At 43.5% G+C, this 12,819-nt stretch overlaps 1 protein-coding gene across 1 annotated transcript; it reads left to right on the forward strand.

Annotated features, from left to right (window-relative positions):
* The first annotated feature begins 5,148 nt into the window (after window positions 1–5,148).
* prmt6 (protein arginine methyltransferase 6) lies at window positions 5,149–6,529 on the forward strand. Its single transcript, XM_055881455.1, has one exon. It carries the CDS (start codon window positions 5,215–5,217, stop codon window positions 6,268–6,270), a length of 1,056 nt encoding a protein of 351 aa, XP_055737430.1. The 5' UTR covers window positions 5,149–5,214; the 3' UTR covers window positions 6,271–6,529.
* Window positions 6,530–12,819: the final 6,290 nt, after the last annotated feature.

Here is a 12,819-nt window from a genome sequence, read left to right on the forward strand (position 1 = left end):
TTTCATGGTCGAATTGTTGCAAAGAAACCACTACTAAAGTACGCCAATAAGAAGAATAGACTTGCTTGGGCCAAGAAACACGAGCATCCTTTGGTATGATGAGTCAAAACACAGTTCACTTTCATAGCAGCCACGTTGTATTCCTACACGCATCTGTACATTCTCCTCCTCTCACCTTGTCTCTTAGCTTGTGGACTTCAATGCACAACACAACAGCAGTATATGACCAGGCGAAAAAACCTTTCCAAGCCAAACCATATCATAACCGCTACACACAACCTACATCATTGTCACTATATTAGCTAAAGTAACATAAACATAGCTAATAGAATTAACGCGTTAGTGAACCCACTACAATCATGCAGTAACATTACAGAGTACAATCAGTAAGCAGTTTAGCACTCATAGCCAGCTAGCTAACACAGCAGACATCTGTTTGAGCAGTGTTTGTGGGCTAAACTGAAACTGAAAAAAATAAAAGACAAAATATCTCTCTATTTCTCTCTTGCTAGCCCCTTTATTTTGGAAGAAATGAATTTGTTAAAAACTGTTTAACTATTGTCTTTCTCTCTCTTGGAGTCAACTACTGACCACATGTTATACACTGTAGTGATAGCTAGCTGTAGCTTATGCCTTCAGTACTAGATTCATTATCTGATGCTTTAATTGGGTGGACAACATGTCAGTTCATGCTGCAAGAGCTCTGATTGGACTTACTGTGTAAGTCTATGGAAGTGGGTGAAACCCATGAGCCTCCTGGGTTTTGTATTGAAGTCAATGTACCCAGAGGAGGGCGGAAGCTAGCTGTCCTCGGGCTACACCATGGTGCTACCCTACAGAGTTTTGTTGAGTGTACTGTAGACATTCCTTGCAAAATAGTGTTTTAATAAATTATTTGGTGACGTGATTATACTTAGTGTAGTTTTATCTAAAAAGGATAACTTTTTTAATGTTTTTAAACATTTTTTAAAAATGAAATTCACTGAGGAGGATGGTCCTCCCATTCCTCCAATGAGGAGCCTCCACTGGTCTATACCATATTGCATGTCTTTCGTTTAAAAACCTAAGCTCAGGGCAATTATTTAAACCATCTGTGGCTATTTCTGTTTCAACAACTCAGAGCATTAAGCACTTCTCTAAGTGCACCATCATGATCTGTTCACTACAGTCCGTTTGGAGCACTTAAAACCTGATCAACCTTTTTTTTCCAGGATCTTTGATTAATGAGCAGTGTTGTCTTCACTTGACTTGGTGGTTAAGTGGTTAAGTGATATGGAGGCGGACGGGAAGAGTGGACGGAACCGGAGTATAAAGGCACACAAGGCTTCTGCACACGTTGTATCAAAAGACTGAAACATGACTGTACATGTTGTTGTCGTCTATGTTGTTATGTGTCTTGTATGCACCACTCTGTCACCACACATAAAGTTCCCTTAAGAGGATATAAAAGTTATTGGAATTTAATTTCAATGACTAACATACACACAACATACAGTAGAACATAACATGAATCATCTGGAAACCTGGGAGAACATAGTTGTAATGCATATATTACAACAATGTACAAGCATGTTGATTGAATATGAAAAAAGGACAAGATGTGAAATGTCTAATAGCGTCCGTGAATAATCATGCATATTTCCAATTGTAGTCTAGATACAAATTATACTGAGGAGGAATTGTGATGCAGTCAGCATCTCTCTCTCCCTGCCTCCTTGGTGTCTGTCATATTTGCAGGTTGTACTTAGTAATTGAATCTAATTGCAGTCTAATGTAACTGACACGAGGAAGGAGGGGAAGCAGGTCTTCGGGGAAAGGGGATGTAATTATTGAATTGATTCATGGGGCCATGATTGACGGGCCAAGATCCTGTCACAGCAACTGGTCAGGAGAATGAGTGGGAGGATGCGGGAGGGAGGGGGAGGGTGGGTGGGATAGGAGGGGCAGGGGATGATGGGGAAGGAAAGGGATGATGATGGAGGAGGGCTTATAGAAAGCGCTTCCACAACCTCCAATACTCCTCATCCAAACTGCTGCAAGACAAATTCTATATATTTGCGCTTGATAATATCTCTGATTATTGTGCTTGTGTGTATGTGTTTCCTATGGTTTTAGATATGCTTTCTCCTCTGTTTCAGATCCTAGACAGAAAAAAACATGGTTTGTGTGTGAGAACTGTGTTTGTCATGGAAACAGAGAGAACAATTTAAAACAATAATCAATGTTTTGTTTAAAAGGAAAAGCTGTTTTATGACAGACCACTGTTCGCTTATGTAACCCCGTTCTATGAAAGTAAAATATCAAAGTACTCTCCTATTGATCCCAGGAAATGATCGATAGTCCGCCATTGCATCCCAGTGTCTGTTACTCAGCATGCTAGTCTTCTGGAATGGGGGATCATGACACTGAGACTGATTGCTAGGACACTGGACCTGTGTGTGTGTGTCTGTGTGTGTGTGTGTGTGTGTGTGTGTGTGTGTGTGTGTGTGTGTGTGTGTGTGTGTGTGTGTGTGTGTGTGTGTGTGTGTGCGTGTGCGTGTGCGTGTGCGTGTGCGTGTGTGCGTGTGCGTGCATTCATTCCTGTATGTCTGTGTGTGTGTGCGTATGTGTGTGTGGCTAGTGCTAAGGCAGGTGACAGGTCTGGTCATGCTGACAGCAGTCAGGCTACTCCTAGGGGACTGTACAGACTGACAGCAGCTGCCCAAAAAGAAGCACCACATCCTCTTTTCCAGTACAAAGAGCCTGCTCACTCTTGCTACCTTTCTCTCTCGCTCTCTCTCTCTCTCTTTCTCTCTCTGTCTCTCTTTCTGTCTGTCTCATTCTCTCTCTGTCTGTCTCTCCCTCCCTGTTAGTATTCTGAAACTCAGAACTCAGAACCTTCACACCTGCCTCTCTTTCTCTCAAAACACACATGCCAAACAGGAAACACATACATAGTGACATCTAAATATAGGCATGTGCTGTACATGGTCATCACCACAACTCCAGCAGACTGTACATACGCACAAACCAGATATACTCACTCACTCAGTACTCTTCTTAATTCTTGCTGTCTGTCTCAGCATGATGTAACGAGTCCTTCACAAACAACTTCTGATCTTGAAAAGAAGAAGAAAATAAAGATCAGCTTTGGGCGGGTAGGTTATCGATTTTTCCAAAGTGATTTGGTTTCCTCTAGCTGTACTCATGGTTGACCAACCATCAGCTCCCTTGCTTTTCTCTCCCATCTCCCTACTTTAACATCTCTGAAATTTTTCAACATGTTTCAGGGCCAGTGAACACAATGCCTTCCCTCCTGGCAATCCATCAGACTCACCAATCAGACTCCAGTGAGCCCGTGGTTTAGATCAGCAAACAGTGATAGAAAACTTTCATTAAAGGAGATCAGGTGCTCACATCTGAGCAAACGTGTTTTTTTTAATCCTCCAATAATGTGAGATTGGGAAATTACATTATATAATAGGGGTGATTTTATGCAAACACGTGTGTTATCTTAGTGTGTATGTCTGTGTGAGAGAGAGAGTGAGCAGGAAGAAAGCAAGATAGACAACACTGCTACCCATGATAGGAACTGTACAAGGTGACTTCATCACAAACAAGAGAAGCAGCACATGCAGGCAAACCGAAGGTGAAGAAAAAAGTACAGCTTGTCAGACCAAAAGCTGCTTTGTAGCTACTCTTCTGTCTGTAGAGAGACAGGCGATGATGATGTGTTGTCATTTTGTTAAGGTTAAAAGGAATTCATGTCATCCATCATATTGGGGGATGTGGTGAAGATCTGATTGGCCCTGGCATGGGGCCAGCCAGGCTACCTGTGTATGTGTGTGCGGGGGGGGGGGCTTCCTGCAACTGTGAGGGGAGGTGAGGCCAGATAGACACCCTGGTTACGCCCCCCTGCTCAGACGTTGCATGTTTCAACCAATGGTTGCGTGCCACATCACCGACTGTGCCGTTGGGCACCAGATTCTAATTTTTCATCACATTGTCCTAAGTATTAATTTGAAAGGAATCCTGGAAAACCCAACAACCTGGCAGCTCTCTCCTTTTCATCTTAGTGAAATGGAATACAGCTCCTGCTAATTCTCCAACTAGCGCTAGCCAAGGATATGTGGAAGGAACTGGGAAAGTCACAGAGGATTCACTGAGAGGAGAACAGTGCCATTAACATGTGTTCTACCTGCCATCATTTTCGGGGTGGAGAGCTTAGAACTATTTGTGGGCATGCTTTAGCCTATAATTGGCCTTCCACACAGCAAAGCATGTCCTGATGGAGCACATGTGGGCCTATGATGCCCACTGCATCGTAATTTCTTTTATAAGGCACCATAATGCCTTGTTCAAAATATCTGGGAACTCGGAACTCGAATTTGCACAATGCATTTAAGAAAACTGGGAACTTGGGGAAAAAACAAGCTCAAACTGGAAAAAATCATTTTGAAAGGTCCGCCAACTTGGAATTCCAACTTGGGAGCATGGGCCTCTTTGGGAGCATGGGTCTCTCCGACTTTCCGACTTCAAGACCACTGACGTCATGATTTGACCTCTATTTTTCCAAGTTCGGAGTTTTCTTGAATGGACCATAAGATATAAGATGATGAGTAGTGAAGAAAATGGAGATGATAATTTTCTTTAATGCTGCATTTGATATGGATGGTTGTGGTTGTGCACATTCAGTAGTCACATATTTTCATGATCAAACAGGTTCGTCACTATTCTTCAAGATGATATTTGATGTCCTGCTACTCATGTCATCCATTGATCAATCGGTGAATGATGCCGCGTTCAAATAAACTGGGACATCGGAAAAATACGAGCGCAAATCATGACGTCAGTGATCCTCAGGTCGGAAAGTCGGAGCTCTAGAAAGATTCCCGATTTTCCGAGGTGAAATTCTGAGTTGGATGACCGTTTCCCAGTCCGCGCTTGTTTTTTTCGAGTTCCCAGTTGTTTTGAACGCATTGAAGTCAGAGTTTCCGAGTTCTGAGCTCACAGATGGTTTGAACGCGGCATCAAACAACGCATTGCGACCACTGTCATTTGATGGTTCACTTTTTACTTCTGGGAAATGTAGTTCTTCAAAAACAAATAGCTAGCAAATCTACGAATTCGACTGTTTCTTAAACGACAAAGACCATGGTGCAACCCGTTTCCTCTTTCCGGAAGTATAATGCACTGAAGTTCCAACGTGATAACAAGAATCTGAGGGCAAGCGAAATGTCCTACTTCACAAAGAAAAGGAAATTAGACAAAAATGTGCAGGATAACCTGTACTTTGACAGCTATTCCGATGTTACCATTCACGAGGAAATGATTGCAGACACTGTCCGGACGAACACGTACAGGACAGGGATACTGAGGAACAGCAGTTTGATCCAAGGGAAAGTAGTATTGGATGTCGGGGCAGGAACCGGTGTTCTAAGCATATTTTGCGCCCAAGCCGGGGCCAGGAAAGTTTACGCGGTGGAGGCTAGTTCAATCGCTGATCAAGCTGTTAAAATCGTTAAACACAACAAGATGGAAGACATAATCGATGTGATTAAAGGGACTCTGGAGACAATCGATTTGCCGGAGCAGGTGGACGTGATAGTAAGCGAGTGGATGGGGTACGCGCTGCTTCACGAATCTATGCTGAATTCTGTCCTCTTCGCCCGCGACAAATGGCTTAAAGCCGGCGGCCTTATTTTGCCTTCCAAGGCCGAACTGTACATTGCACCCATCAATGACTTGGTGGTGGAGGACCGGCTAAGTTTCTGGTCAACTGTGAAGGACCAGTACGACGTGGACATGTCGTGCATGTCTGACTTCGCCAGGAAATGCATCATGAGCAATGACATCACCGTGAACTTGGTGACGGTAGAGGACGTGCTCTCCCACCCCTCCAAGTTCGCCGAGTTAGATCTGTACTCGGTTACCACGGAGCAGCTGAAATCCGTGAAGGGGGCATTCAAGTGCGAGTGTTTCGGTTCATCTGCCGTGAACGCGCTCTGCGTGTGGTTCACGGTGACCTTTCCCGGTGGCGAGGAAAAGCCCCTGGTTCTCTCCACATCTCCGTTCAAACCGGAGACGCACTGGAAGCAGGCAGTGTTGTATCTGGATGAAGCAGTGGATGTTAGACAGGACACCACAGTGGTGGGCGAGGTTAACATGTATCCCTCAGAGGACAGTTCCAGACATATATGCATCCACGTGGACTACACTATAGGAGAACTCAAAAAACAGTCCAAGACCTTTTCCATCCCTGATGGTTATTCAGGAGAGGCTCAACAATAATGTTTAGGCCTAATCTTTGACAGTTTAAGCATTGTCAACCTTACATTAACCTGTCTTAGCAGCAAAGAGGGACACTTGGTAATTAATTGTTGGCCAAGGCCTAAGTTGTAATGATGGAAAGAATCGCACTATTGTGTAGTTTATGCTACAGAGTTTCTTGATGTCTTTGAACTTGTGAAAGAGAGCCAAAGTGTTGTGGTAATTGATCTGAATTGAATAGTTAAGGGGATGGAATGAAATAAATAAATTTAACAAATAAGCGCTCAATTGAAATGGTATGCAACTCACTTTTTCTCATATGGATATGGGAAAAATATATATTTTTTTGTTACACAATGAGTGGGTCTTACAGTAGAAGCAAGGTAACAAGGTCAGGGCTATATATATATATATATATATATATAAGGGCTGTTTCCAAGCCTTTGTGTATGTTATTGACACCAGCAGTTGGTACAATAGGCCTGTCAAAAATCATAATCTGTGGATCCACCATTGGCTCACTGACAAAGATTATTAATATTGATTTCTTGTCTGTTCACTCCGTACACTGTATAGATAGGCTAGATACCAGACCAATTAACTGTTTGTGTTTAAAAAAATATATTTACAGGTGACTGGCTATATCTATATATATATATATCAAACGCTCCCTGAAACACTTCAGCGAGCAGGCCTTTCTAATCGACCTGGCCCGGGTATCCTGGAAGGATATTGACCTCATCCCGTCAGTAGAGGATGCCTGGTTATTTTTTTTAAACACCTTCCTCACCATCTTAAATAAGCATGCCCCGTTCAAGAAATTTAGAACCAGGAACAGATATAGCCCATGGTTCTTTCCAGACCTGACTCCCCTTAACCAACACAAAAACATCCTGTGGCGTTCTGCGTTAGCATCGAACAGTCCTCGTGAAATGCAACTTTTCAGGGAAGTTAGAACCCAATATACACAGGCAGTTAGAAAAGCCAAGGCTAGCTTTTTCAAGCAGAAATTTGCTTCCTGCAACACAAACTCAAAAAAGTTCTGGGACATTGTTTTTATTTTTTATTTCACCTTTATTTAACCAGGTAGGCAAGTTGAGAACAAGTTCTCATTTACAACTGCGACCTGGCCAAGATAAAGCAAAGCAGTTCGACACATACAACAACACAGAGTTACACATGGAGTAAAACAAACATACAGTCAATAATACAGTAGAAAAATAAGTCTATATACAATGTGAGCAAATGAGGTGAGGTAAGGGAGGTAAAGGCAATAAATAGGCCATGGTTGCGAAGTAAATACAATATAGCAATTAAAACACTGGAATGGTAGATTTGACAGTAGATGAGTGCCTAATAGAAATACTGGGGTGCAAAGGAGCAAAATAAATAAATGCAGTAGGGGAAGAGGTAGTTGTTTGGGCTATTTATAGATGGGCTATGTACAAGTGCAGTGATCTGTGAGCTGCTCTGACAGCTGGTGCTTAAAGCTAGTGAGGGAGATAAGTGTTTCCAGTTTCAGAGGTTTTTGTAGTTCGTTCCAGTCATTGGCAGCAGCATTGTAAAGTCCATGGAGAATAAGAGCACCTCCTCCCAGCTGCCCACTGCACTGATGATAGGAAACTCGATAGGAAACGATAAATCCACTATAATTGAGAATTTCAATAAGCATTTTTCTACGGCTGGCCATGCTTTCCACCTGGCCACCCCTACCCCGATCAACAGCACTGCACCCCCCACAGCAACTCGCCCAAGCCTTCCCCATTTCTCCTTCTCCCAAATCCAGTCAGCTGATGTTCTGAAAGAGCTGCAAAATCTGGACCCCCACAAATCAGCCGGGCTAGACAATCTGGACCCTTTCTTTCTAAAATTATCTGCCGAAATTGTTGCAACCCCTATTACTAGTCTGTTCAACCTCTCTTTCGTGTCTTCTGAGATTCGAAAAGATTGGAAAGCAGCTGCGGTCATCCCCCTCTTCAAAGGGGGACACACTCTTGACCCAAACTGCTACAGACCTATATCTATCCTACCCTGCCTTTCTAAGATCTTCGAAAGCCAGGTTAACAAACAGATCACCGACCATTTCGAATCCCACCGTACTTTCTCCGCTATGTAATCTGGTTTCAGAGCTGGTCATGGGTGCACCTCAGCCACGCTCAAGGTCCTAAATGATATCTTAACTGCCATCGATAAGAAACAATACTGTGCAGCCGTATTCATTGACCTGGCCAAGGCTTTCGACTCTGTCAATCACCACATCCTCATCGGCAGACTAAACAGCCTTGGTTTCTCAAATGATTGCCTCGCCTGGTTCACCAACTACTTCTCCAACAGAGTTCAGTGTGTCAAATCTGAGGGCCTTGTTGTCCGGGCCTTTGGCAGTCTCTATGGGAGTGCCACAGGGTTTAATTCTTGGGCCGACTCTCTTCTCTGTATATATCAATGATGTCGCTCTTGCTGCTGGTGAGTCTCTGATCCACCTCTACGCAGACGACACCATTCTGTATACTTCTGGCCCTTCTTTGGACACTGTGTTAACAACCCTCTAGACAAGCTTCAATGCCATACAACTCTCCTTCCGTGGCCTCCAACTGCTCTTAAATACAAGTAAAACTAAATGCATGCTCTTCAACCGATCGCTGCATGCACCTGCCCTCCCGTCCAGCATCAGTACTCTGAACGGTTCTGACTTAGAATATGTGGACAACTACAAATACCTAGGTGCCTGGTTAGACTGTAAACTCTCCTTCCAGACTCACATTAAACATCTCCAATCCCCAGTTAAATCTAGCATTGGCTTCCTATTTCGCAACAAAGCATCCTTCACTCATGCTGCCAAACATACCCTCGTAAAACTGACCATCTTACCAATCCTCGACTTCGGCGATGTCATTTACAAAATAGCCTCCAACACCCTACTCAACAAATTGGATGCAGTTTATTACTGTGCCATCCGTTTTGTCACCAAAGCCCCATATACTACCCACCACTGCGAACTGTACGCTCTCGTTGGCTGGCCCTCGCTTCATACTCGCCGCCAAACACACTGGCTCCAGGTCATCTACAAGACCCTGCTAGCTAAAGTCCCGCCTTATCTCTGCTCGCTGGTCACCATAGCTGCACCCACCCGTAGCACGCGTTCCAGCAGGTATATCTCACTTGTCACCCCCAAAGCCAATTCCTCCTTTGGCCGCCTCTCCTTCCAGTTCTCTGCTGCCAATGACTGGAACGAACTACAAAAATCTCTGAAACTGGAAACACTTATCTCCCTCACTAGCTTTAAGCACCAGCTGTTAGAGCAGCTCACAGATCACTGTACCTGTACATAGCCCATCTATAAATAGCCCAAACAACTACCTCTTCCCCTACTATATTTATTTATTTATTTATTTTGCTCCTTTGCACCCCAGTATTTCTACTTTGCACACTCATCTACTGTCAAATCTACCATTCCAGTGTTTTAATTGCTATATTGTATTTACTTCGCCACCATGGCCTACTTATTGCCTTTACCTCCATTATCTCACCTCATTTGCTCACATTGTATATAGACTTATTTTTCTACTGTATTATTGACTGTATGTTTGTTTTACTCCATGTGTAACTCTCTGTTGTTATATGTGTCGAACTGCTTTGCTTTATCTTGGCCAGGTCGCAGTTGTAAATGAGAACTTGTTCTCAACTTGCCTACCTGGTTAAATAAAGGTGAAATAAAAAATAAACAGGTCACTGGCCCTAGCCTATTTTATTGTGTACACATCATTTCCATAGGCTTGAACCCATTGAACTGAATCTGATTTCATATTTTACCTGATTGTTATTGAAATGGTTATCCATAACGAGTTTAATAGATTCACCCAATCGTTCACTGAAGGCTACTTTGAAAAACTCTCTAGGCCTCCCTGATGTACAGTGGGTCAATAACGTATTTAGTCAGCCACCAATTGTCCAAGTTCTCCCACTTAAAAAGATGAGAGAGGCCTGTAATTGTCATCATAGGTACACTTCAACTATGACAGACAAAATGAGAAAAAAAATTCCATAAAATCACATTGTAGGATTTTTAATGAGTTTATTTGCAAATTATGGTGGAAAATAAGTATTTGGTATAATACTTTGTTATATACCCTTTGTTGGCAATGACAGAGGTCAAACGTTTTCTGTAAGTCTTCACAAGGTTTTCACACACTGTTGCTGGTATTTTGGCCCATTCCTCCATGCAGATCTCCTCTAGAGCAGTGATGTTTTAGGGCTGTTGCTGGGCAACACGGACTTTCAACTCCCTCCAAAGATTTTCTATGGGGTTGAGATCTGGAGACTGGCTAGGCCACTCCAGGACCTTGAAATGCTTCTTACGAAGCCACTCCTTCGTTGCCCGGGCGGTGTGTTTGGGATCATTGTCATGCTGAAAGACCCAGCCACGTTTCATCTTCAATGCCCTTGCTGATGGAAGGAGGTTTTCACTCAAAATCTCACGATACATGGCCCCATTCATTCTTTCCTTTACACGGATCAGTCGTCCTGGTCCCTTTGCAGAAAAACAGCCCCAAAGCATGATGTTTCCAACCCCATGCTTCACAGTAGGTATGGTGTTCTTTGGATGCAACTCAGCATTCTTTGTCCTCCAAACACGACGAGTTGAGTTTTTACCAAAAAGTTATATTTTGGTTTCATCTGACCATATGACATTCTCCCAATCTTCTTCTGGATCATCCAAATGCTCTCTAGCAAACTTCAGACGGTCCTGGACATGTACTGGCTTAAGCAGGGAGACACGTCTGGCACTGCAGGATTTGAGTCCCTGGCGGCGTAGTGTGTTACTGATGGTAGGCTTTGTTACTTTGGTCCCAGCTCTCTGCAGGTCATTCACTAGGTCCCCCCGTGTGGTTCTGGGATTTTTGCTCACCGTTCTTGTGATCATTTTGACCCCACGGGGTGAGATCTTGGGTGGAGCCCCAGATCGAGGGAGATTATCAGTGGTCTTGTATGTCTTCCATTTCGTAATAATTGCTCTCACAGTTGATTTCTTCAAACCAAGCTGCTTACCTATTGCAGATTGAGTCTTCCCAGCCTGGTGCAGGTCTACAATTTTGTTTCTGGTGTCCTTTGACAGCTCTTTGGTCTTGGCCATAGTGGAGTTTGGAGTGTGACTGTTTGAGGTTGTGGACAGGTGTCTTTTATACTGATAACAAGTTCAAACAGGTGCCATTAATACAGGTAATGAGTGGAGGACAGAGGAGCCTCTTAAAGAAGAAGTTACAGGTCTGTGAGAGCCAGAAATCTTGCTTGTTTTTAGGTGACCAAATACTTATTTTCCACCATAATTTGCAAATAAATTCATTAAAAATCCTACAATGTGATTTTCTGGATTTTTTCCCCTCATTTTGTCTGTCATAGTTGAAGTGTACCTATGATGAAAATTACAGGCCTCTCTCATCTTTTTAAGTGGGAGAACTTGCACAATTGGTGGCTGACTAAATACTTTTTTGCCCCACTGTATATTACCCTAACAAGACTACTATGCAGCTCAGGTGAGGACAAATGTCTAGCATTCTCTGGCATTCTCTAAAAGTATGGCAAAAATGTTTTTCTCTTTATGATACTATGCGGTGTGAGACAGGAGTTGCATGTAACAGGTAACATTTTAATAACAAAAATAGGATATACAGGTAGGCTGTTATTTGCATTTTACATTGACATTTTAGTCATTTAGCAGACGCTCTTATCCAGAGCGACTTACAGTAGAGTGCATACATTTTTTTTGTATTTTATTTTTTAAATTTTCTCCCCTTTTCTCCCCAATTTTCGTGGTATCCAATCACTAGTAATTACTATCTTGTCTCATCGCTACAACTCCCGTACGGGCTCGGGAGAGACGAAGGTCGAAAGCCATGCGTCCTCCGAAGCACAACCCAACCAAGCCGCACTGCTTCTTAACACAGCGCGCCGGCTGCGACAGAGCCTGGGCGCGAACCCAGAGACTCTGGTGGCGCAGCTAGCCTCTAGACCACTGTGCCACCCGGGAGGCCTGAGTGCATACATTTTATTACATTTTTACATACTGAGACAAGGATATCCCTACCGGCCAAACCCGGACGACGCTATGCCAATTGTGCGTTGCCCCACAGACCTCCCGGTTGCGGCCGGCTGCGACAGAGCCTGGGCGCGAACCCAGAGACTCTGGTGGCGCAGCTAGCACTGCGATGCAGTGCCCTAGACCACTGCGCCACCCGCCACCCACTATTTGGTAGTCTTTATTGACTCTCATAGTTAAATGTGACTTCACAGCAACATTTTTTCTCAAATTCACTTAGTTGCCACAGGTGTCTTCTAACCTGCCAGTGCCTAGTAGACAGACTAAAGGCAGGAACACAGGTATTGGAAATGTTAAGTGCAGTATTAGCTTCCAGATGCTCCTGAACTCCGTATCAAACTGCAGCATGCACAGTCACTCTTCTCTGCTCAACGCTCTACTCATTCTAACCCATCCTTGCCTTGAATCATTTGAAAACAAATAGAAAGGACGTAGAAACATTAAATTGGTTTATTTGTCTTGTAAGGAGGATCAAT

The sequence above is a fragment of the Salvelinus fontinalis genome, chromosome 25 (assembly GCF_029448725.1).
Source record: "Salvelinus fontinalis isolate EN_2023a chromosome 25, ASM2944872v1, whole genome shotgun sequence".
Classification (NCBI taxonomy): domain Eukaryota; kingdom Metazoa; phylum Chordata; class Actinopteri; order Salmoniformes; family Salmonidae; genus Salvelinus; species Salvelinus fontinalis.

What these genes read in the sequence shown, in the direction of transcription:
- prmt6 (XM_055881455.1), top strand. Translation starts at nt 5,215, where the DNA reads ATGTCCTACTTCACAAAGAAAAGGAAATTAGACAAAAATGTGCAGGAT.